Genomic DNA, 27,276 nt, shown 5'->3' with positions numbered 1-27,276 from the left:
ATCAGGGAATTTTGTTCATACAAAAAGCTGGGAACCCTTATTAAACTTCAAATACGTGTTTGTGCTCAGGTGTATATGTATCGGGTGTCTGAAAGAAAAGATACATCATAATATCAAAACAGAATAATAGTCTTATGACAGCTCTTGTTTAGTCTAATCATATTTTATTATCTATCTTTTGAAAGCTTGACACAAGCTTTAAATGGTAAAACCTTGATGTTTATGTAAAAGTAGATATTATAACTCTGTGGAGGTAATATTGTCACCAAGTTATTTAACAAGTGTATTTCACCTCTGTGGGTGTTTTTCAGGATGGTGCTTTAAAACTCAACCCTCAGACTCCCCACTTGAGAAGTCGCCTTCTACAACAGCTGACTGACATGGGCTTTAAGGTTAGTAAAACATCACATTATAATGGAATTGAGCTTTATATGCATATGGTAGTTAATAGTAAAACGTCACATATCTGTCACATTATAATGGAATTGACCTTAATATGCATATGATAGTTAATAGTAAAACATCAAATATCTGTCACATTATAATGGAATTGAGCATAATATGCATATGATAAGCTTCACTGCTTGTTATCTTCTTTTGTCTGTTGTTCTTTGTCTTTTTGATGTCTCTTAAGAAGTCTCTTTTATTGTCCAATCTGGGAATTCAATCATGACACATGTCCCAATTGTTTCTTAGCAGCATTTAAAACTGGATCACATGTGGTCAGAAACTAGGTTACTAGGTGAATTTTTAGAAATATCATATTTTTAGCCCAATCATCATGAAACTTTTAGAACATTTTCCAAATGATACTTGGGATTAGTTCGAAATTGGGTTCAGGTGGCATCAAAAACTAGGTCATACACTGTAACTCCAATATAACGCGGATGACGGGGTCCAAGCCACGCAACAGCGTTATAAACGGACAGCGTTATAAGTTTTGAGCTGATTTATTCAAGGGGGCTATAAAAAAACAGGTGTATTATAGCCTATAATATAGGTCCTGTGTATTGTCGTGCTGTGTTGTCATCCGCAAATACATGCATATAAACCAAATCGAATGATAACAGCAGGGATCATATTTTTCCGCAACATCAATCGGTCCGGATATAAATTGGGAAAAAGTATCCGAAAAAATTATGTCCGAAATCATGACAAATTACGTTAAAATATATACCATTGATTTTGCCATTCATGAAGGTGGTATAATAAATGTACAAGTAAAATTCCCTTAGGCATTTTTTTAAACGGAACGAGTTTTCTCAACTGGTTTTATCATTTGCTATTTCATTGTTGTTTCGTGTGCTGTTTTATCAGATTATTAGTCTATACCGATGTTTTAAATTGTTGTCCACTCCATAATGGCTTGCAAACATGCACTGAACCAAACAAATGTCTGTGCGTAGGTTCGCTTCTGACAATAACACACCAAATAATTAAGAAAGTATTCGTTTACATTATAGTTTGTTGTCAAATAACCCACGGCTGATAGTTTAGATGAGTAGGGATTTTATCGCGAGAGCGAAACATTTGAAACCACGCATCTAATTTTCCGGTCGTGAGTTATTCAACAACAAAGTATAAAGTACACGAATTATTATCGATTCTAACAAGGTTTTACTAAAGATTAATACAATGCATAATATTTTCTTGTGAACTATTTTATGTGAAGTTCCGCCCATAAAAATAACTTTCGGCTGTTCTTTCGGCTGTTCTGTCGATCAGATCTACGACTTTCATTCATAATTATATTACCGGTTTATTACGCTGGTGGAAAATGTATCGGCATATTTTGTTTAGTTACAGTGCTATTTTTCAGACGCGTCTTAAATCCGCTGTTCAGAAGTTTTTGATTCTTGGTCTCACGTGCAATATACCGGCCCTGACCGGTTTAGAGACTGCAGCGAATGGTTTACCACACATAATCGAGATAAGAATGTCATTAGGGTATGTTAGCATGTACACGGTGTAATCGATTTCATGACATGGGAATTTTAGCAAACAGAATCGGACAGACTGTTTGGGATTTTCAATCGGTCTTTCATGACCTCAATCGGTCTAGGACCGACAAAACCGAAAAAAATATGATCCCTGGATAACAGTATACATACCGCTTTTCTAATGTGCTCATTTATCCAATAATCCAATATAATTACACCATCACTTACGAAAAAATAATCTTAAACATTTATGGAAATGTATTTACGAATTTCATAAACAAATCCATATGCCTACGCGATTTTTCAGAAAAATTGTACAGTGCATTATGGGACACAGCTTTCATTGGACGAGCGAATTTTAATTTAGATTGAATGCAATACGATACATGTACAAAGAAATGTTTTATTGCGTCATATGTAGCATGTAAAAAACGTGCTACCTGTGGACTTTCTGATAACGGGCAAAGATTTAAGTGAATCTCTGCTAACAATTACACTTCGTTAGCATGTAAATAAATCGTCAGGATTATTTTATTTATTTTTTGTATACGTACTGAAACATTTAACATACACAAATATCTTTTTATTCATCAAGCATGTATCGCATATAATAAACGATTACACGCTTACACAGCCATTGTTTGTACAATGAAATACAATACACGATAAGTACAAAACATAAACAGGTAATCGTTTTGAATAACTTTAATTTGATAATTATTGCGCTTGCACCTACCTTACCTTATTAGCGCACCGAACCGCTCTGATAGGGAATACATGTAATAAACACTAACTCGCAAGTTTTCACACCTTTATTGACATTACACAACAGATTAACACCAATTATCTGTCGAGTGTCGTTCAACCTCGACTCGATTAAAATCAGTTAAACGGACGGATAAAGCAAGCTGTGATTGCTGCCTTCTTTGAATTTTCTGAAAATACATGAAGTTGCATAACATAAGTTTGAATCAGAAATGGAAGGTTGGAGAAAAAACGGGATCCAAGCACCCCAAGCGTCATAATGGACCGCACTATATTGTGTACAGTGTATTAAAGAAAAAAATTAATATTTATTTTGTTTGTGCATAAAAAAGGCCGCCATGAGACAAGACAGTTTTACCTATTTGTTCAAGGTAAAACCATTTGAACAATGTAGAAGTCACTTTTTCGACCACTACCGTAATTGAAGACCTTTATCCGAATATGAAAAAATACTGTTGTCTTGATTTCTGGGCCAAGATAAAAAGTATTTGTGGTGTGTTCAAAAAAACATAGCTTCTTGGCATTTTTCCTTGTAAGTCTATTGTGAAACCTTGTAAACAGTACCTTCTAATTACAGTTCAGATCCTTTAGGTGAGCACCTTAGGACCAATTATTTCCCAGTTGTTTTGTTGGTTATTACATTTGCTTATATGAAAAGTGACAAATCTTGTATATGTTTCAATGTTGGTTGAATTAACATCTTTAATAGACGAAAATCAGTTGTCTAGATTGCTTATTTATGTGGCCTCTATATGGTTTATTAAAATGACATTTGTCTTGTGAATGATTCCTGTGAAATATATACTTAACTGTTAATAATTGTTATATGAATGTTTACAGAAAGATGATGCCCAGCGTGCTCTGATCAATAACAACATGGACATTCAAGGTGCTGTAGGTACAGAAATTTCTCCTAACAGGAAAGAACTGGGAAATATTACATAAGAACGTTCGGTTTTTATAATGCCCCCCAAAAAACAACAGATGAACAACTATTCCAGTTCAATTGCAAATTTGGTATCCACAGTTGACTGTCTTATTTTATATTTGATAATTTAAATCTGACAAGTGCATGTGATAAATTATAAAGAACCTAATGAAATGTTATTGTCAGATAATGTTCGAATTTAATCATATGCTTTGATATAAGACAAACTGTTTATGTTCATATTTGTAAAATTGTAAAAATAGCATTTTAGATCATATTTTCTCGTTTACTTTAAGCTGATCTATACAGAAGTTCCCGTGCTAAGAAAGATGACTTCGAAATAGCGAGAATGTCTGGTCTCCTGCCAACAAACGATGACATATCAGATACTCAGCCTGACAGCAACTCATTTGTGCCTAATTTGAATCACATGCAAAATACTCCGTTCAACAATGCTCAATCCAAGATACCAAATCAGTTCCCATTCAACAATGGACCTAGTCTCAACCAGTCTAGTCTCGGTTCCAACAACCCCAGTATTAATAGTGCTTTGCAGCAAACATTTATGCAGAAATACCCAACCCAGCCGCCACCAACGCAGCAGATGAATTCCATGAACCCTGGCAAGGGACCACTGGGACCAGGTCAGCCCCCGGGTGTGCAGTCGAACCCGAACGACTACCAACAGATGGCACAACAGCAGATTATGAACCAGCTGAGAATGGCCGTCCAGGCAGGCCTGATCAGCCCTCAGCTGCTGAACAGACAGCTGCCAACTCATGTGCTTGTAATGCTGCAACAACTGCTGAAGCACCAGCAGAACCTTCAGCAGCTCATCCACACCCAGCTGACCTTACAACAGAACAAGCTGAAGATCAACCCACATATGCTACGTCAGGAGCTAGAGGAGATCAATAACAAGGCGCATATTATTAAACAGCAGATACTCATGATACAGAAGAACATCTCTGCAGCACAGAAGAGCCTACTTGCCAAGCCAGATAGCTCGTCCCCCCAGCAGCCGAGTGGTGGAATTCAATTCAAACCAATTCAGCAGTCAAACCCTACTCCAAACCTCCGCCGTTATGACGAACTTGGCCTGCCTGCCCTTGGTGGCGATTCCACTTGGTCTTCGAGCGCTTCAGGGGGGAATTTGCAAAACTGGCCCAACTGGACGTCATCTACAGACAATGAATCGTCAGACAATTCTGAATCTCTCATGACCACAGCAGCTTCCACTGTCTCCAGTACCAGCAGCTCTTCTCTGGACCCGATTCCCACTATTCCCGAATTTGTGCCAGGCAAACCATGGCAAGGCATATCGGCAAAGAATGTGGAGGACGACCCGCAAATCACGCCGGGCAGTTTCTCCAGATCCCTCAGCGTCAACACGGTCAAAGACGACTATCTGCTAACCCTGACTAAATCCAGCCCAAACAGTGACAACAACTCTTCCTGGCCGTCAAAGTCCTCTGATGGCGACCACAAGCCGTGGAGCGCAGGCGGTGACAACAGTCTCACCCCCACCAGCTTCTCCTCTGAGGTGTGGGGCATGCATGGCAAGAATTCCACCCCCAGACCCCATCCGGGCCTTCCACAGCAGCATCTGCAGCAGCAGCAGAAATGGACGGGTATGAACAGGCAGCATTCATGGGCAGGCAGTGCAACCAGACATGACGGTATGTCTGCAAACAACCGTCTGGTGGTCCATCCACTGTTTCCTCTGTTCACATTGTTCACATAGCTCTCTGGTTGCACACTAACCTCTTACTTTGCTGCTTTTTATATTATTTCATGCTTTTAACTCGTTATTCGCCTTAAATGCTGAACACTGTATATAGTATTGTTTCGTAAACTCTCACATTGTAGAAGTATGTACTGTTATATTTAAATAATTGTTTAAAAAAAACATCTTGGCCCAAATTATACAGCCTTCTGTTTCAGTTCTATCTAAATAACACTGACTATTTACAGTATGACTATATCCTTCTATTTGCTTTCATAACTAAAATAATTATGCTTTGATTAGATTAAAAAAAACAGTGTATTGCTTTTAAGCTGGCATGTTCTGAGGTTGTTTTTGTTGCATTTGCAATTGAAATAATAATTATGGCGGTTCTAGTTTTATTAACTGATCTTATGGCTGCTTTGATAACCTCCTAACCACCTTTTGCAGGTCGAGGCAACTGGGGTGAACCACAAGTTTCAACTGTCCTGTGTCTGCAGAATCTTTTGCCCTCAGTAAGTTTTGTTTAGCAACTTTAATGTTTGATCGTTAAAATTTTGGGTCTTCTCAACTTTTTTTAGTTGACTAACTTGGCATGAAGGAGTTTTAATTTCATGTTTCTAAATTGTCTGGATTTACCTTAATAGGTTGCTTCATTTAAAGTAAAAAAAAAGATTACTGTGCATGCATTTAATTTATCCCAATTATATAGACTCATATATGTCTTGGATATGTCCCATTTCCAGACTGATGGTGCAACCCTGCGTACGCTGTGTATGCAACATGGGCCACTGCAGCATTTCTACCTGAATCTCTCGCGTGGAGAAGCAATCGTGAAATACCGCTCGATGGAAGAGGCGAGCAAGGCCCAGAAGGCCCTGAACAACTGCCTGCTGGGCAACACCACCATCCTGGCTAACTTCCTGTCTGACACGGAGGCTCAGCAGTACATAGAGATGCAGCAGAGTGGCCTGTCCGGGGGTCCTGGGGCCTCTCAGTGGTCCCAGGGTGGGGGGCAACAACATCCCCGCTCAAATCTGGGCTCCATTGGTGGCGGGCGTGGGGGAAACATGGGCATGGGTGGCTGGGGTGGCTCAATGAACCCAGCGTTGTCAATGTCTGGCGGCAGTGGCATGTGGGGAAACAGCGTTCCTCGCTCCATGAATTCTGGCGGTGGTTTGTGGGGGAGCCATGGATGACAATGGCCCGCACAATCTGCTTGGCAATATGCTAGGCTGAATGTAAAGGAATATGAACATTTCTTCTTTGAACGAAATAATTGCAAAACTAGTATGAGTGATTATTGAACCTATTTCTGTTTTTGCTATGTTACGGATAATACCTTGGTGATTAATGTGTATATTTTAATTATAATATATGAATGTGTTGTAATTGTTTTCCTATTGCATATTATTGATCTCTTGTATGCAGGTTAGTTATAACTGAAGATTGTTGTGGGATCATATCTATCTAAACGTTTGTGTTCTATTTACGGCTGATACAAGGCCATGGCAGAAGTGCACATGTCAATAGATGCAAATACTTTGGTGTTACTTCATGGAAGTAGAGAGCGCCAGTTTTTATTTTGATACTTCAAAGCAAGTATAAATGTGTCTTTCAAATTCTGTTACTCTTGTATCTTCAATGCAATTAAGTAATTAAATAGTAATTAAATTGAATGTGTTTTAATTCCCTTTTATTATTGTTTAATTTGAGTTACAATGCTATGACGTTAAATTTTATTTACACTTAAATGTATTATGAATATTGCTGTGCCAAGTGTGAGGTTGAGCGCTCTATAACCAGGTTTAAACCCCCAATGCTTTGCATTGACCGTTCCAAGGCGGTGACCCCAGCTTTATTCATATTTTGTGTTTATGTTGGTTTGTATTGTGCTGTTTTGTACTGTTTGGGCAATCGGTCACTTGCCTTAAATAAAGGACCAACTAATTGTTTTTAATGAAAATTCAATACTGCTCCAGCAGCTGGAGTTTCACTTCTTTATATTGTCAGATATGGAGTCCGAGCTGCCACGCCCGTTTTACGCAGCCCTGATTATCCAGGATAGTTTTTGAATCAGTCATTTAATTATTATGTGTTAAATTTTTGTTAAACCTCATGCTATCATGTATAGATAATGTTATTGAAAGTCCTTTTAATTATTTATATCTCTTCATGACAACCAAAAAAAATGAATAAAAAGTAAAAAAAAATATATATATATAAAAAAATAAAATGAAAACGTCATTTTTAATACTGCTATAATATTATTTGATATGTACAAAACAAAAGTGCACATTTTATTATAGATTTGTATTATTCCTAATTTGTTTGTATTATGTGTAGTATGATCCGTATCATTTTCACTGAGTGGAAGACAATTTGACTTGCGACTTGCAAGTGTACCTGTGATATAAAAGCCATAACTGTTTTCCTATTCATATTTTACGTGCTACTCTAGTTGACACATGTTGCTTACTTCAGTTACAGTTATTAAGTTAGTCTATATAATGCCATATCTTTGCTATTTCTTTGTTTAATGTGTAATTAAGCATGTGTACGCAGTCTCTTGAAAAAAACAAAAACAATTTTTATATATACTTATGGAACAGATTTTTCAAGATAATTGATCAGTGTGTTTTTGCAGTTATCAAAATGTAATAAATCATTCCATTGAAAATAGTTGTCCAGTAATAATTTGGTAAGATGTGTAAATATTTCTGTATGATGCAAGTAGTTTATTTAGGAATCTACAACTTAACTGACAATTGCCTGTAAAATGTGCTGAGATGTGGATTACATGGGTATTGTTATCCAGTCTTACAGAGTGCCTGGAGATTTTTCCCGTCAGTGCAATACGCCTGTTGGAAGACATTGTTCCATTTGTTAATGTTTGCCACTTGTCTATCATCTCAATTGAATCATGTGTATTATATTAATAGTTTAGAACATAAATTGCCTGTTAAAAAAAAAAAAAGATTTAAAAAAAGGGTAAGTTGTATTCTAAAATATTTTTTAATGTTGCTGAAAAAGCAGAAAGTTTCATGTTTGCATTTTAATTTTTTGTTCTTGTGTGTTCTATTTTTGTTTGTTAACAGTTTTTAATGGATCTGGAACAGAAAAGGGATACTTAAAACAAGAAAGCCAGACTCCTTTCATGATTGATTTTTAAATGTTATAATATTTTAAGCCAGACTTGAATCACACCAAAGACTAAAATGACAAACACTTTTATCATTTAAATATAATTCCATAGTTTATCTTCTGTATTGCATAGTTAATATTTTATTTAAATATTTAACCTTTTGATAAATTTCTATTACTCAATTCCTTGAACATCATTTTATTGATCTGTTAATCATTCTTACTTATAAAAATCCGGCGTGGCATTGATGAGAAGTCCGATTGCTAAACAACTCAATTGCTCAGGCTTATCATTCTAATAGTCTGTTTTGCAGTGGTGTGTGTTTTATAGTGAGGCTCTGTGACTGCAAACTTAACCAGTCAAGCTCACCAAATTTTTTTTATAAGTTTCCACAACTTTTCAGATGTTTTGTCTCAAATGTTCAATCTTATATATATCTGTGTTATCTTTTATTACAATGTCTTTTTTTCCAAAGTCCAAGTCATGAAAGGATTTTATTATTATGATAATTAATATCATGTTGTCAATTGACACTTTAAGATGCTACGTTCATGTTAATTGTGTATTGTTTAAATATCAAATGCTATTCGTCCATTCACTTTAATGTATGTTTTACGTTTGATAGATTGAGCATGTGTTACATATCTATAATGCTGATGTATGTTTGGAGGCATGAGTGGTCTCTTTGATAACTATCTACCAAATTTGACTGTATTTTTATGGCAGATACCTGCATGAGACTAGTGGACAAAATGTCAAACTAATTGCATATATCAAAAGACTGTAGTTGACATTTGTAAACTGTGTTCATTATACCAGTGGTGATGGGAACCCCATAGTGTATATACTTAACTCATTATTTGCCTTTCCTTACCAGGTGAAACCTGTTGGACATGTGTATGGTTTTGAGATCAGGTATTTGATATGCCTCTTGACTGTTTAAACAAGGTTCTTGCATTTTACTGTACTGAATAGTATAACATTCGGAAAGTTATGTAATCATGGCAGAAGTATTAACTTATTATCAATAACTAATCAATATTGTTCTTTTTTTATCAATAACTAATCAATATTGTTCTTTTCTTTTGCTCTACTGGATTCTGTTTTCCCATGCTGATTGAAATAGAGATCTTTAAAGCTTCACAAAGTTAGGTGCTTTCAGGTTAAGTCTGTTGTTCCCTTTAAAATAATTTAGGAGAGGCACAAGCATTTGTTGGATTTGTTTTGATATGTTGAACAAATAATTGATAATGACATTTTTTGCATTGAATACTCTATTTAAGTAAATGCCAAGTTCTCTACAAAACTTAGTACCCAATCCACCATGTTGCCATGATATTTTCTTTTATGTAGTAATAAAGTGTTGTAGAGCTTTCCATTTTTGCATTTAACTCGAAACATTCGTGTTAAGATATGATTTCAAGACTTTCATAATCTTGTATGCACCAGTGACGTTGTTAGGGCATCAAACGACAAAAGTATTCCAAATTGAACTGTTGTTCTACCTGATGTAAACTCACCTATTGTATTTGTGTTCCACATTTGTGGACACAACTCGGCAAACCAATACTTAAATTGCAGGTTTGTGTTTTGAAATTGATATAATTTATTTTAAAAAAACTACAAACTCATTCTTACCTGTCAGTCAAATCAAACTTGTAGATTTGTATTTGCTCTGTTTGACAGCAGTCTCAATAATTTGCATGATTATTGAAGTATGCACATTTGGTTTTTGATGCAATTTTTAAAATCCTGTTGTGACAAGATGGAACTTTTGTTATGTTTGTAATTTGTTTGTGCTTATGAAACTGCAGTTCTTTATAACCAAAACTCATTGTTGTTGAAAGGGGGTAAAACAATGAGTTTTTAACTTGTTAATGTACACCATCCCCAAAATGCTGCAATGTGTATCTAGCTCAATACAGTTAATTCCTCTGTATAGTTTATTCTTTATAGTGCAAAGTTGTATTTTGAAATTTAAAGAGTATTATCAAACCACTTGTATCTCAGTTAGTGTTGTATTCAAATTATAGTTATATGTTGCTATCAATATGTTAAGACTTGTATTCAAACAGTTTTAAGAGATTTAAATGACAGATAATAATGTGCTCAATTATTTTTTTCACTTTGTTCAGTTTATATTTTTTGTATGTAAAATGAAATGGACATTAAACTCTCTAACCACAGTGAGACCAAACTTAAAGATCATCAAGCGTGAAATTTTCAATGTGCTATTGGAAGAAAATTATAGAACACTCCATAAAAAGATCCCTTAAAATGTAAGGCAGTTAGTGTATTTACTTGTCTTTCATGTTCTGCAATATTTCTGGTCACAAATTTTATCTTCAATGCAGCTTTGCTTATATCCTGGATAGTACGGTGGTAAAAAGCATTTACGTTTCAAGAGTGCATTTGACAAGCTGTTTGAAGTATTTCTGAATAAACAAGCCTACCTGACTTTGGTTTATTAATATGGCTGTGTTACATCAGATCTGACCACAATACTTAAATTCACCTTTTATATTGTTGTATTTTACGAAATTTCCGTAAATGTTTAAATGTTACAGCACAGCTGTGAATAGTAAACCAAATTACTGTACAGTGTTAAAATCCTAGCAGATATTTTGCCATAAGATTCTATCAACCATTAACATGAGCCAAAGTGTCATGTCATCCTGTCTGTATTTATTATGCTTTGTAGATTTTAAATATTATGTATTAGATTATTACAAATTGTGATATTTATTGTTGAATTATCGAATTTGTCGATGCTCGGTAAAGACCTCGATGGTTTTTGGCTTAATAAAATGTTTAATGAGAAAAATTAATAAAAATACCCTATCCTGTTTTGTGATATTAGAGCCATTTGTTAATTTTGTAATAGTAGAATCTCTTCGAGGGGTGAAATTGTTCCTATCAAAACTGGGAACAAGACAAATAATGGCATTTTTCCTGGTCGAGACGTATAAAACTGCAGCAGTATTGCCTGTGATCACGTATCAGTAAAGAATTGTATATCAAATCCAAGTTTATTTTTATGTACACTCATTATTTATGTCAACTGAGCAAAACAATCTTGTTGCGGTAAATTATTTATACATTCATCGATATTGTTTTATTATTTTCTGTTCTGTGAAACTTGTGATGCCTAATAAGATTTCCATGTGTTCATACTTATATTTGTGCTCCTGGTGTTTAGATATTTAGTGAGATTTGGATGATTTTAATTCTCTGTACGTACTTTGTTAATATATAATCACCATGCTTACTGTGTTTGTCAGGTTGAATACAGCATTTTGGTGTGAGATTCTCTCCCAGTTACTTGCCATAACACACGGGAATCACACCTTGTGATACTTATATATTTATATATAGTATGACTTGTAGTCCTCTTGTTTGAATAAGTCAAATCTGATCACATAAAAAAAAACATGGCAGGAGCCAAATGAAGATTTTGTGTTCATAGTCGGTTGATAAAGTGCCAATATTGTGGAGGAGACATGATGGGGGAGTCTTTGAGTTAAGGGCCAAGATCCACAAAGATGAGCAGTGAAAAACTTAACTACATGGCCAGTTTCGTTGAAATTGTGTATAAAATAATTATCAGAAAAGTTTTGGTTTATCATAGTTTTAATGGAAAAGTTATTTTGTTCCAAACATATTTGTTAAAAAAAAATCAACTGAACAATATCAGTTTATCATATTGTAATTTTTTTGTTTATTTTTTTTAGATATTTTTCTACAAGCTTTTTGAATGTTGGCCCCTGGTGCACTTATCATAGTCAAATGATCTTGTCATGTCATAACGAGGAATTCATATGTGCCTGTGCCTTCCTTTACATTTGTATAGTTTTGTAAGATCGAAATGTACCCTCACAAAGTTCCCAGAAAATTAAGTGCAAGACGATAATTGATTCGTTTCGTCAGGTTTTTGAATCCAGTTTGTTTCATAACTGCTGTAGTAAGAAGGAATCTGTCTTTGAAGTTCACTAATGGTTTCTTTAAGTGTTCATATTTTATTGTTTTTTAAAAACCATGTGTCAGATTTTGCTTATTTTGGAGCGGAGGGATTATGTTTGATTATTAACTATGTTTTATGTCTATTCTTGTCATAATGTATGTAGAATGAAGTTAGTTTATTGTCTTTATGAGGTAAATATAAGCTTTTGAGATTTTGTATGTTGAGGAGGTAAATAGCACCGTACAAGCGTGTTACTTGACTTAGTATCCTTTATTTCTTGATAAAATAATTATATATATCTTATTTGTGGTAAAAATGGGTAAAACTGAGGTGATGTAATGAATTCTTAGACACTCTTAATAATGCAATTTGTAATTCTTTGTGATCATTGATGTAAATTAAACCTAGCACTTTTAAATTGTCTCACAGGGGTAAATCAGGGGAATGTAAATGTACCGAAATCCCCCATATTCACGCCTTACAGGGTCAATATGTCATCGGTATGATTGTTTCTTGGCATCGCATAACTGTTGATGTACAACCGGCGCGTGTCTATGCTCTTGTGTAGAATTACCGACATCCCCGCTAAGAGGCAGCGTACGGTGTCAAGAGTGCTTAAAAATTAATATTAATATCATTATTTGTACATAAACAGTTATGCGATGTCAAGAAACAATGATACCGATGACATAGTGACCCTGTAAGGCGTGAATATGGGGGATTTCGGTACTCGGCGGGCAAATGTAGAATTACCGAAATCCCCGCTAAGAGGCAGCGTATGGTGTCAAGAGTGCTTAAAAATTAATATTATATCATTATGTGTACATCAACAGTTATGCGATGCCAAGAAACAATCATATCAATGACATATTGACCATATAAGGCGTGAATATGAGGGATTTCGGTACTCGGCGGGCGAATGTAGAATTACCGAAATCCCTGGCTTAAGTGAAAATTTTTCAACCTAGGTCACCAAAGGGGATATTGTTGATAGTTTTTTTGTCTTTCTGACTGATTTCTACAATAAGTAAGCAATATAATGATTCTTTTGACTCTTGCAGGTTTGTACAGCGGGGATTTCGGTACCTGCGCGTGTCTATGCTCTTGTGTAGAATTACCGAAATCCCCGCTAAGAGGCAGCGTACGGTGTCAAGAGTGCTTAAAAATTCATATTAATATCATTATTTGTACATTAACACTTATGCGATGGCAAGAAACAATCATACCGATGACATAGTGACCCTGTAAGGCGTGAATATGGGGGATTTCGGTACTCGGCGGGCAAATGTAGAATTACCGAAATCCCCCCTAAGCGGCAACTTATGCTGTCAAGTGTGCTTAATAATTAACATTAATATTATTTGTGCACGTAAACATTCAAGCAAAGCTAAAAACCAAGAATACAAATGATATTTTTGACACTTTCAGATGTAAATATGGGGGATTTCGATACTCGGTGGGCGAATGTAGAATTACCGAAATCCCCGCTACAAGTCAAATTTTTTCAAAAGAAGTGAGATATTGTTGTTAAGTTTTTGTCTGTACCTCTTCTTTCTAATATCAAAAAGCCACCCAGATGATTTTTTGACACTTGAAGAGCTTTACAGCGGGGATTTCTGTTCCTGATCGTGCTTGTGAAAACATGCACTATGGATTCATACTCGGAATCCCAATAATTATGTATATATTTTAGTTTTTCACTACCAAACATGGATAAAAACAATTTTTCATCAATGAATTGATTGTATTTTGCAATATTCTATCTTTATATCCGCAGTATTTTGATAAATAATAAATATTATTGGGGATTTCGGGGGATTTCTGGGGATTTCGGGGGATTTCGGTAATTACGGGGATTTCGGTATTGCTACACACCCTGGACAACACATGCTATCGAGTGTATTTTAGGTTGATTTTCTGACTAAAAATGTACCACACTTGTCGGGATGAAGACCAGTGTGTGCATGTAGCATTTCACATTTGATTGCCCTGAGTCCTTGTAATAATGGCATTTGGGGATATAATCCCATTAAATCTTTGTATTTATTTGTAGTTGTTGTGTGTAGCAGTTTAGGTTCTTTCTCTTTTTCATTTTAAACAGATATATTTTGACCCATGTGTTTGGTGTTTTCATGTTGATTTTTTATTTGTGTTTTGTCACTGTTTTAAATCCTTGCGTATTTTTTTTTTTTGCCTGATCTGCCTTATTTTGCATAATGCTGGACAAGCATGTGTTGCTCTTGACAAAAGCCTGCTGACACACCCATGCCTTCAAGGGTTTCTAACCTGTGATAACATCATTTTGCATACAAAATGACCCTGGGATGAAACAGATGTAATATGTAAATAGGGCAGTTAATAGTAATAATGTCAATAAGTCTAAGACAGGTGTGGACAAATCATTGTTTACCAAAACAATTAGATTTATTTTTTACCACTTTTGTATGTTGTGAGAATACCATCTAAAGGACTGTTGGGAATTGAGAAAGTTTTGAACATGTAGGACTTTGCTCACTTCAAATGCCACCTTGACACGTTTTGCCAAAGTGTTTATTGTCATACATTCCTTCTATATATTTGCATTGAATAATCTATTATGTAAGTGTTGTATTTGTTATGTAATATGAACCCGTGCAGCACATGCACGCAATGTGGTTTGCATTGTTTTTGTATTTATTTCTCATTGCATGTCAATATAGGTCCGTTGTAACTTGCGTAACTAGCGACATGTTGTTATTTTGATGCTGTTCTGTACTTGAGAGTTGTGGAATTTGACATGTATTTCCGTTTGGAAAATTGCAATCATTTTAGATGTATTGAAGTTATGATGCAATGTAGGTAACTGTTTCATAACACATTGCATTACCCTAGATGTTATGATTGTGTGCAACATTCTTTGTCTAGTCACTGTGCAAACAACAGTTATCTATGTTCAATCATGATCTGAAATATAACCTTATTTATTCGACGAGATGAATTCATGTAATTTCATTTGGTATTAGTCCCAGCCAACGATGTTTTATCGATGTTTTATGTTTCTGTTTGCAATGAGAACACCCAATATTTTATATTAACAACACCATTGTGATAAGATTTCTTCATGATGTTTTAAATGCTAATTGCAATATTGATATTTATTATGCCCCCCTTCGAAGAAGAGGGGGTATATTGCTTTGCTCATGTCGGTCGGTCTGTCGGTCCGTCCACCAGGTGGTTGTCAGACGATAACTCAAGAACGCTTGGGCCTAGGATCATGAAACTTCATAGGTACATTGATCCTGACTCGCAGATGACCCCTATTGATTTTTAGGTCAAAGGTCAAGGTCACGGTGACCAGAAATAGTAAAATGGTTTTTGAATGATAACTCAAGAACGCATACGCCTAGGATCATGAAACTTTATGGGTAGATTAATCATGACTTGCAGATGACCCCTATTGATTTTGAGGTCACTAGGTCAAAGGTCAAGGTCACGGTGACCCGAAATAGTAAAATGGTTTTCGGATGATAACTCAAGAACGCATACGCCTAGGATCATGAAACTTCATAGGTTGATTGATCATTACTTGCAGATGACCCCTATTGATTTTGAGGTCACAAGGTCAAAGGTCAAGGTCAAGGTGACTCAAATAGAAAAATGATTTTCGGATGATAACTCATGAACGCTTTTGCATAGGATCATGACACTTCATAGGTACATTGATAATGACCTGCAGATGACCCCTATTGATTTTCAGGTCACTAGGTCAAAGGTCAAGGTCACAGTGACAAAAATCGTATTCACACAATGGCTGCCACTACAACGAACAGCCCATATGGGGGGCATGCATGTTTTACAAACAGCCCTTGTTTTTCAAGCATTTATCTAATAGACATCTTACTGGTACAAATGAACAAAACTACTTTTTAATAAATGTCCAATTAAAGACTCAAGTTATATATTTGAAATTAAAGGGGCCTTTTCACAGATTTTGGCATGTATTGAAGTTTTTCATTAAATGCTTTATATTGATAAATTTAAACATTTGCCCAAAAAATCTTCAGTAAAAAAAATCAAGAATACAATAAACAAGGAAAAAGAGTAACCCTCAAGAGAGCTCGAACCACTGACCCCAGGGGGCCTGGAGTAAAAAGCCTCCCGCTTAGACCACTCGACCATCCGTGCTCATGCAATGTGCGGATGTATTTTTATGCCCCCCCCCCCTCGAAGAAGAGGGGGTATATTGCTTTGCTCATGTCGGTCGGTCGGTCGGTCGGTCGGTCGGTCGGTCCGTCCGTCCACCAGGTGGTTGTCAGACGAATTCTCAAGAACGCTTGGGCCTAGGGTCATGAAACTTCATAGGTACATTGACCATGACTTGCAGATGACCCCTATTGATTTTGAGGTCACAAGGTAAAAGGTCAAGGTCACGGTGACCCGAAATAGTAAAATGGTTTCCGGATGATAACTCAAGAAAGCATACGCCTAGGATCATGAAACTTCATGGGAAGATTGATCATGACTCGCAGATGACCCCTATTGAATTTGAGGTCACTAGGTCAAAGGTCAAGGTCACGGTGACCCGTAATAGTAAAATGGTTTCCGGATGATAACTCAAGAACGCATACGCCTAGGATCATGAAACTTCTTGGGTTGATTGATCTTGACTCGCAGATGACCCCTATTGATTTTGAGGTCACTAGGTCAAAGGTCAAGGTCACGGTGACCCGAAATAGTAAAATGATTTTCGGATGATAACTCAAAAACGCATATGCCTAGGATCATGAATCTTCATAGGTAGATTGATCATGACTCGCAGATGACCCCTATTGATTTTGAGGTCACAAGGTCAAACGTCAAGGTCACGGTGACCCGAAATAATAAAATGATTTTCGGATGATTACTCAAGAACACTTTTGCCTTGGATCATGACACTTCATAGTAACATTGATCGTGACTTGCAGATGACCCCTATTGATTTTCAGGTCACTAGGTCAAAGGTCAAGGTCACAGTGACAAAAGTCGTATTCACACAATGGCTGCCAGTACAACGGACAGCCCATATGGGGGGCATACATGTTTTACAAACAGCCCTTGTTTGTTGTTGTTGTCCTCCAGATAGACATTCACAGCTGCCAAGATGATATTCACCAAGAGTCTTAAAAAAAACAAAAAAAACAACAACAAAGTATTCAATAAAGAAAAATTCTTAACTTTATCATTACCCTTAAAAAATCAAGTGTTAAAACACCAAAAAAATATTTAAATAATTATGATATTAGTACTGTGTATTAAAGACTGTGAACATATGCAGATGTTTTGGTATTTAGGTAATAATATATTATTTTTAATAATCAGTTGAACATTTATTTGGAATTACTTGAGATACCTTTTGAATTCTATCCCATAGCTGTATTTGTGTTTCATTGCCAACCATATAAGAACCTTTATGACATGACCTGGCACTCATGTGTTGTTTATATGGCAGCTCTTAAGTTAACGGCATATTTTGAGAGTTTAGTGCGAAATTGTTTGATCTTTTGTAGTAATATCAGACAGATTCGACAGTTTCACACTTAATAGTAAAATTTGTGTCCAATTACATAACTTGAACAACATGGATTGAACAATATAAGAACAAATATGTCAGTTGCTAAGTCTGAAAATTAGTCAGTGATCTAATTTTAATGATATCGGATGAATACAGACCACTGTGGTTCCACAACCTGTTACTCAGGCCTAATTAATAATGTTTGTCTTATTCACAGATGCTTATGAAACTCTTTTTTGGAGCTAAATGCAATGGTTTTGTTTGCAAGTATATTGTAAAAAAGAAGAAGTTGTGAAGTAAAACAGAATCAATTTGTGAGAGATACAAAAAAGTAACTTAATAGATTTAGTGCATGGAAACTAAAAAAGTGAACACAATTTTAGAGGCAAACAACTTTGACAAAGAATTGACATATTCATTTAAAATTGATTAGAGGACATATTACATGACTTTGACCATTGGTGAATGAATGGTGTGATACATGCATTCCAATCTTCTCACTTCAATATCACAACCAGCTGCTCTGTCTTGCACTGCACATTGTCTTCTTAAGAACTAATGGCTAGTTTAGTTCCTAACCTTTACAAAAGCAAGTTATTGGGGGATAAGTCAGTCTTCTGATGTCATCAGCCTTGTGTACCATGTATATGATCCGTGCTCTGTGAAAAAGGGGTTTAATGCATGTGCATTAGGTGTCGTTCTACTATAGTAGTGGAGGACATATTGTTTTTGCCCTATCTGTTGGTCTGTTGGTCTGTCTGTTGGTCTGTCTGTTGGTCTGTCTGTTGGTCGTTGGTCTGTTTGCGCCAACTTTAACATTTTGCAATAACTTTTGCTATATTGAAGATAGCAACTTCATATTTGGCATGCATGTGTATCTCATGAAGCTGCACATTTTGAGTGGTGAAAGGTCAAGGTCAAGGTCATCCTTCAAGGTCAGAGGTCAAATATATGTGGCCAAAATCGCTCATTTTATAAATACTTTTGCAATATTAAAGATAGCAACGTGATATTTGGCATGCATGTGCATCTCATGGAGTTGCACATTTGGAGTGGTGAAAGGTCGAGGTCAAGGTCATCCTTCAAGGTCAGAGATCAAATATATGTGTCCCAAATAGCTTATTTTATGAATACTTTTGCAATATTGAAGATAGCAACTTGATATTTGGCATGCATGTGTATCTCATGGAGCTGCACATTTTGAGTGGTGAAAGGTCAAGGTCATCCTTCACAAGGTCAAGGTCATCCTGCAAGGTCAAACATCATATAGGGGGACATTGTGTTTCACAAACACATCTTGTTATAAAATGATTTTCGGATTTTTTTTCTCTAAAAGTGTCGGGTAGGAGGACGGAAAAATAAGAACAAAAAGATGGGTGACCAAATATGCACTCATTTTAAAAATGTTATGGTATGAAGTTCTTATTACTAAGCAACCACAGTGATTTTTTTATACATGTTGATGTGCAAAATGATCATAATCATAACGTTTTTTAACTAGTTTGAATTTTAAAAATATCTTAACTTGTTCAAAAGTTTGCAATTTTTTCACTCTGTAATAAACTTTTTGGTGATTTTTTGCTGAGCATTTTATTATGCTCCCCCCAAAAAAAATTTGGGGGGAGCATATAGTCGCCGCTTTGTCTGTCCGTCCGTGCGTCCGTGTGTCCCTCCGTGCACAATTTTTGTCTAGGCTATTTCTCAGCAACTAATGACCGGAATTCAATGAAACTTTATGGGAAGCTTCACTACCAAGAGGATGTGCATATTATCAGCGGGTTCTGGTCGGATGATTTTTCACAGAGTTATGGCCCTTTGAAATTTTCCATTATCTGTACATATAGTGCAATTCTTGTCCGGGCTATTTCTCAGCAACTGATGACCGGAAGTCAATGAAACTTTATGGGAAGCTTTACTACCAAGAGGAGATGTGCATATTATCAGCAGGTTCTGGTTGGATGATTTTTCACAGAGTTATAGCCCTTTGAAATTTTCCATTAACTGTACATAAAGTGCAATTCTTGTCCGGGCTATTTCTCAGCAACTAATGACCGGAATTCAATGAAACTTTATGGGAAGCTTCACTACCAAGAGAAGATGTGCATATTATCAGCGGGTTCTGGTCGAATGATTTTTCACAGAGTTATGGCCCTTTGAAATTTTCCATTAACTGTACATATAGTGCAATTCTTGTCCAGGCTATTTCTCAGCAACTAATGACCGGAATTCAATGAAACTTTATGGGAAGCTTCACTACCAAGAGAAGATGTGCATATTATCAGCCGGTTCTCGTCGGATGATTTTTCACAGAGTTATGGCCCTTTGAAAGTTTCCATTGTACGTATTGTGCAATTCTTGTCCGAGCTATTTCTCATCAACTTATTACGGGAATTCAATAAAACTTTATGGGAAGCTTCACTACCAAGAGCAGATGTGCATATTATCAGCCAGTTCTGGTCAGAAGATTTTTCACAGAGAAATGGCCCTTTGAAATGTTCTATAAACTGTAAATATAGTGTTATTCTTGTCCGGGCTATTTCTCCCCAACTACTGACTGGAAAACAATGAAGCTTTATGGGAAGCTTTACTACCTTGAGGAGATGCGCATGTTATTTGTGGGTTCTGGTTAGATGATTTATTTAGAGAGTTATGGACCTTTGAAATTTTTAAGTTGCTTAACCATCCATCGTATTATTTTGTCCAAAGTTATGCCCCTCAAGACATTTCCTTTTATCTGAATATATAGTGCAATATTGTGACAAAAAAAAACTTTGGGGAGCATCACCCGTCCCCGATGGTTTCTTTTTGTTTTTTGTTTTAATTGTCTCATTTGGTTGAAACTTGCCATCTGTATGGAGTTTTTTCACAAGGAATCCATATTTTGCATTAAAAATACTTTATCTCAACAAACAACAAATAAGCTATTGAGGTATAAAAGAAACATTTAATAGTTTATTTTCCAGTTAAAATCAATACCCAGACAAATACAAATAGCATAATAAAACGCTTTTCAGGGGTTTCACTGGCCAAAAAAATGTTGTTGACACTTAATCTGAGAACTGAAAACCGCCGTGTTTCAGAATTATTTATTAAAACCTAGAATCACACAAATATACATCATCTGAAAGTAAAAATAAATCAAACATCAGAAAATAAAGCATCTCAATTCAAATTGTTAAACAGTTACATTTGGTCATTTGGATATGATATACATCAACTTCTGTTTATTATCAAATTTCACAGATTTTAAAACAACACATACATGTATTGTTAAAAGGTTTTCTGTTAGCTGTGGTGGTTGATTTCCAGGTTCAATTAAATGAATATTCTTCACAAATATTTCTTGACAGAAAGGCCCAGGATAATTGCCACCATCCATTCTGGGTGGCAGAATAATGGAACTGTTAAACATAAATTCTCACAAATTGCCTTTTGAAACAAGTTAACATGTGTTTTTGTCATGGTATTGATTAAAGAAATAGCGTCCCTAATGATTGTTATAATTATTGATCTTCGTGACGGTTTATCCCAGAATAACATAATTGATAGTTCAATGTCGTACAGGAGCCGTTAATCCGATAATAACCCCCATAAACTTGACTATTTTATTTGGACATTCATGGTTTGAAATCGTTTTAAAAACTGTTGATTTTGCAATTTTTGAACTTTTGGTACGAACCAGTTCGGAACAAAACTGAAGTTTCGTACCCATTTCGTACCCATTAAATAACGAAAAAACACATATTATATGCACAAATTTTTCACTACAACTGCATTAAACAACACATAAAATTTTATTCGTTAAAATATGACAGTATTTGTGCCTAAAATATGGAAGGTTTAAAGTTGATAGGCGTAAATGGGTTTCGCATTTCGAGCACCTGTTAAATTAAAATCGTTCTTTTCTTATTGCTTTCATAATAATGTTTAGTCATTCTAATACTATCAATTTTACAAAATTTTAAAGAAATAATAAAATATTTACTTACAAATCGATTCCATTCAGGATTTCATTTGACTGTTGCATAATTATTGGGAAATTAGCAGACTTTGCTGTTGAAAGCCTTATAGCGTTCTTGAACAAACAATGATGGCATAGCTTTTGGTAAATTCCAGCACATGTACATGATGAAGGATGTTCACGTATTCATGTGGGTAATTAACACTGGGTTTATTATGATGATTTATAACTCATTTTAACTTTTTGTAAAACCCGGCAAGCGTTTCGTGTTTAAAAGCCACCTTTTGGCATCCGAAAAAAATCGAGTTTTACAAAAAAATTTGGTTTCGTCAAAAATTGGAGTCGGCGGGTCCGAAAATCATTTTATTAAAAAATTCTGGCCTTAAAGAAAGTCTCTTCTAAGCGAAAATCTAGTTAAGGCTGAAAGTGTCTCCCCGATAATTCTGTGCTAACTGCACAGGCTAATCTGGAACAACACTTTATGCACATGCATTAAACACCCTTTTCACAGAGAATGGCCCTTATAAAGATATGAGCCACGATCTGTGAACGCATGCCGTCTAGGGACTTTACTGGCTAATCTGCTACTGAATTCTTAATACACATGCATTAAGCCAAATTTTCACAGAGGGCCACGTACATGTATGTGTTGATTGTGGGTGCAGCTCACACATATGGTTTAATTTCATGGATATTGTATGTAAAAGTGGAAAAGGACACACAATAATCTACAAGTATTATTGTTCATCTGTTAAAATGTTTTGACATTGTGGTATGCAACTGTCTTAATTTAATGTTAAAGATTAATTATGCTGTGAAATTTGTAAAAGCTGAATATTTGGAAAAATGGCCCATAACATTTAGCTTTTATGGTACTCTTTATAATAGACAATGCATACTGCTTCAAAGCTGTTTTGCACTTCATTTAATACACAATCTGTGCCCATAACACCAGCACTACAACCTATTGACCATTCTGATGACATCATCAGTGTGTGTGTGGGTGGGGATTCATGCATATGTGTGGCTGCTGTGTATTTCTAGTTGCCCGCTCGCCCACCCGGGATAGCAGAGCCTGTCCCACGTCTCCTCACATCGACTAAAGATAAGCCTCTAGTGCACCCACACCCCTCCCTTAGCTCCGCGGTAAGTTCCCTCCAGGATTACAGCCGTAGTAGTTCTGGCTACCATAACTTTAAATGTCGCTTTTTATGATTTTTGACTGGCGCGACAGGTCTGTCAATACTATCCTGGTGTGACCCAAATTCGACGATGTAACGGTTACGTGAAGCAATATTAAGCAAATAATGAAAGAAAAAATGAAATGTTTAATAGCACAAAATAATAATTTTAAACTCGGCTGTATTACTGTTAAATGATTCCAAGACAATAATCATTCATTTAATCGACAAAAATAGAACATCGTCGAATTTAAGTGTCGTCGAATTTGGGTTACGGTAGGATATATAAACTGTACGCTGAAGTTTCTTTAGCTACAGCCGTAGATGACACTGAGAGTCGTCCTCACCCAGGTTGTGTACATGGCCTACATGGGCAGCTATTTACCAATCATACCTCATGACTATGGATTTCGTTGAAGTCTTAAACTAGAGCATTCAACCTATGGAAGTAAAATCAGAAATATTGCGGGCATTCTCGTTGGTAAATGCTTGAAGATGAAGCTTAATTTTTGGTGGAGAAAGTGCAAAGTCATTAAGACCATTTATATCTCTTAGACTGAAGACAACCCCCTTGACCAAAGAGGTTTTCATGTCTTTAGTTAACTCCTTTGGTCATTGGGGTACCGCTTGTACAAGTGTTGTTTATGGCATTAATTGTTCATTCTAATTCAGTGACAGATACTTGTGGAAAATAATGCTTTTTGTTATTATCTTAAGAATGGTTTGGTAAATACAAGTCCATGCAGCTATTCATAATTGTTTTCAGTAGAGCTGTTGTTAGCAATTTCTTGAACTTCTCAGTTGTGCAGTATCAAATATTAAAATATTTGTATCATTTTTTGGTGTTTGTATTTTAATGCTTTTTTTTGTTCTACATATTTGCAGTTTTTGCCTTGCAAACTGCGTGATACGGCACAAACTGAAAGGTGTTGGTTCCCCTAAATTATCACATTTGAGTGCATTCATACCTGTCCATTTCTCACCTCTCCTATTTACCCTTTCATAACGTTCGTACTCATTATCACCTACCTACTTCCTGACACTCTGATTTTGTATATATATGTCTCCTGCTTCATTGCGATGGCAGTCATTTCTGAATAAAATTGTGTTTGATTATTTGGATTTAAATAAAAGAAAACACAATAATAATCCTGACATCTTTACCTCAAGAAAATTTGTCTGGCAGCAACTGTGTAATATATTTGTCTGGCAACAACTGTGTAATATATTTGTCTTGCAGCAACTGTGTAATATATTTGTCTGGCAGCAACTGTGTAATATATTTGAGCTGTGCTCTGTGACAAGTGGGTTTAATGCATGTGCATAAAGTGTCGTCCTAGATTAGCCTGTGCAGTGTACACAGGCAAATCAGGGACCACACTTTCCGCCTAAACTGGATGTTTTACTTTCTTTAAGCAAAAAATATCATAAAAGCTGAAAGTGTCGTCCCGGTTAAGCTTGTGCGGACAGAACATGCATTAAACCCCCTGTTCAGTGAGAACGGCTCAAATGTATTTATTTCCTAAAAAAGATATTTGTCAATTAAAAATTATACATAATTAAAGATATTTTCAGATAAACAGGAATCATATGTCAAGGATAATTGTATTTATTTAAACAAACAGTTGTTTGCCAAGCAAAGGTAATACACAATAGTTGAATAGTGTTGGATAAACAGGAATTTTACAGTGGTTTTAATATGATCAGCTAATGTTGTGGGATACATTATAGTGCTCATAATTGATTAACAGACCTAAGACACTGTCTGGACATAGAGTCACGGTGGGGACTGCTGTATTTTCAGATGGCAAGCCTGCCTGGCTACCCTCCACCCATGACTGACGCCCTCCAGTCAGGTATACCAGGGGCATTCCAGCCTAAGGTAATGTATGTTTTGCATCTTTTATTAATTTGCAGTTTCAGTTTTTAAGTTAATATTAAGGTTTTTGTTTTATCTTTGCTATTACTACATAACTAATCCTAAAAGTTGACTTAAAATAATAAAAAGCGGTAAACAGTTGTAAACCATTGTTATTTTGAATAAAACAGGGTTTTGAGTATTCATTCTCCAGTATTTCTTACTGACAAGAGATGTAAGCAGGATTGTGACATTGGCTGCATGGTTTCCAGGGTCTAGCTGGTGTCCACCCTGGTCTAGGCCCACTGTTCATACCCGGGCGTGAACTGGAGAAGGCAGGGGGCTCCCACATTCCAGCAGCCATTCCTACCCTGCCCACAACTGCCAAGATAACCTTTCTACACCATACACACACTCATTGTGAGCTTTGGGAAAGTGTTGTCCCTGATTGTTAAAAACATTTTTGTCCCACATTGTTAGCTCACCTGAGCACAACGTGCTCATGGTGAGCTTTTGTGGTCACCTTTTGTCCGTCGTGCGTAGTGCGTCGTGCATGCGTCATCAACATTTGCCTTGTGAACACTGTAGAGGCCACATTTATTGTCCAATCTTCATGAAACTTGGTCAGAACATTTGTCCCGATGATACCTCGACCAGAGCTCCAGATAATTTTTTCAGCCGAGGGGTATTTCGCTCATGAATTCTTTAACTGATGCGTAAAAATAAATATCCGATAATTTTAAGGAGATTTTTTATGTTCAAAGGATCAGAATGTATAATAAATTGTAAATGTAGTGTTAACTCGCTATAATAAGCAGTATTTTACACAATAAAGCAATCACTTATTATTTAACATTTTTTCTGTATTTTTTGCCGTTGGCTTATAAACAGCCATTAATCTCTTTTCCGTCTTGATATGGCCAGCCACTGTTTAACACACACTGTACAGCCACGATCAAAATCTTCTAAGCTTGGCCCACAAAACTAGTTTATTATATGTGTATTTCGGCTGCCATTTAAAAAGTGCTTGAAGATAAAAAGGTTTTTCCATAGTGCCACACAAGAGATGAACTGATAGCAAAAATTATATTTTTGAAGTTGGGCGATTCGGGTTTTATCGAATGTGATGTCAAATGTTTTCATCATAAGCGTATATCGATTCTCAACAATGCAGCGGGAAGCCCGTCGTGTCATCATCGGCGTTTATCGTGGGTCAAATAAAATGATACCGTTCTTACTGAAGAGTAAATAAGGTCGGAAACACATTCTATACATAGATGGTGATATCCCTAAGCTTTTACCGGTGAGGACACAATGACCGAAACCAGTCATGTTTACATGAATTTATAAGCATGCATAAACAGCTTATACGCATTGAAATTGCACACGATGCCTAATCCGAATTTTGCCAGGAGTTTTTTTACTCAACAAAATTTTAGGTCATGCGTATTTTTTTATTTTTTTCATGCGTAATATACGCAAATACGCATCTTATCTGGCCCTCTGACCTCGACTGAGTTCGAAACTGGGTCATGCTAGGTCAAAAACTAGGTCACAAGGTTAAAAAAATAGAAAAACCTTGTGAACACTGTAGAGTCACATTTGATGCCCAATCTTCATGTAAATTTTGCCAAAATGTTTGTCTTAATGATATGTTGGTTGAGTTCAAAAATTGTTCCGGTCCGTTGAAAAACATTGCCACCAGGGGGCGGTTGAGTTTTCCTTTAATGGCTATATAGAAACCTTGTGAACACTCTAGAAGTCACAATTTTTGCCCACTCATCATGAAAGTTGGTCAAAACGTTGGTTTTATTGATATTTCCGATGAGTTCGAAAATGGTCCAGATGGGTGAAAAAACATGTCCGCCAGGGAACAGTTTTCTCTATATGTATATAGTGAAAACATTTGAACACTCAAGAAGTCACATTTTTGGTTCAATCTACATGAAATTTGATCAGAACATTTGTTTCCTGGATACAACGGTTGAGTTTGAAAATGGTTCAGATCGGTAAAAAAACATGGCTGCCAGGGGGGGGGGTCTCTTTCCTTATATTTATATAGTAAAAAAGCTTGTGAACACTCTAGAAGTCACATTTTTTGCCTAATCATCATGAAATTTGTCAAAACATTGGTTATGTGGATATCTCGGACGAGTTTGAAAATAGTCGTGAACATTTGAAAAACATGGCCATAATAACAGAGGATTATTATGTTGATGATTGGTTGGGGATGAAGTGCAGCAAACGTATTTTTGCCATCTGAAAACCCTTTATTAAATAA

General features: G+C 36.0%; 1 protein-coding gene and 1 long non-coding RNA gene across 2 annotated transcripts in view; both read left to right on the top strand.

The window, feature by feature from the left end:
* LOC127850135 (uncharacterized) overlaps positions 1–15,433 on the top strand; it is a 238,930-nt gene extending 223,497 nt beyond the window's left edge. Inside the window, 6 exon segments of the mRNA XM_052382939.1 lie at positions 312–392; positions 3,546–3,603; positions 3,930–5,312; positions 5,810–5,874; positions 6,106–6,549; positions 6,551–15,433. Coding sequence (XP_052238899.1) covers positions 312–392; positions 3,546–3,603; positions 3,930–5,312; positions 5,810–5,874; positions 6,106–6,549; positions 6,551–6,598 — 2,079 coding nt within the window. The 3' untranslated portion in view covers positions 6,599–15,433.
* Positions 15,434–23,077: 7,644 nt separating this feature from the next.
* Positions 23,078–25,385, top strand: LOC127850154 (uncharacterized). The gene is made up of 3 exons (XR_008035083.1): positions 23,078–23,102; positions 24,942–25,019; positions 25,268–25,385. It is a non-coding gene; the product is annotated as an uncharacterized LOC127850154 (long non-coding RNA).
* Positions 25,386–27,276: the final 1,891 nt, after the last annotated feature.

The sequence above is a fragment of the Dreissena polymorpha genome, chromosome 11, assembly GCF_020536995.1.
Source record: "Dreissena polymorpha isolate Duluth1 chromosome 11, UMN_Dpol_1.0, whole genome shotgun sequence".
NCBI classification, from domain to species: domain Eukaryota; kingdom Metazoa; phylum Mollusca; class Bivalvia; order Myida; family Dreissenidae; genus Dreissena; species Dreissena polymorpha.
Note: the sequence above shows the minus strand (reverse complement) of the source record. Positions and strands in the feature narration are given on the sequence as shown.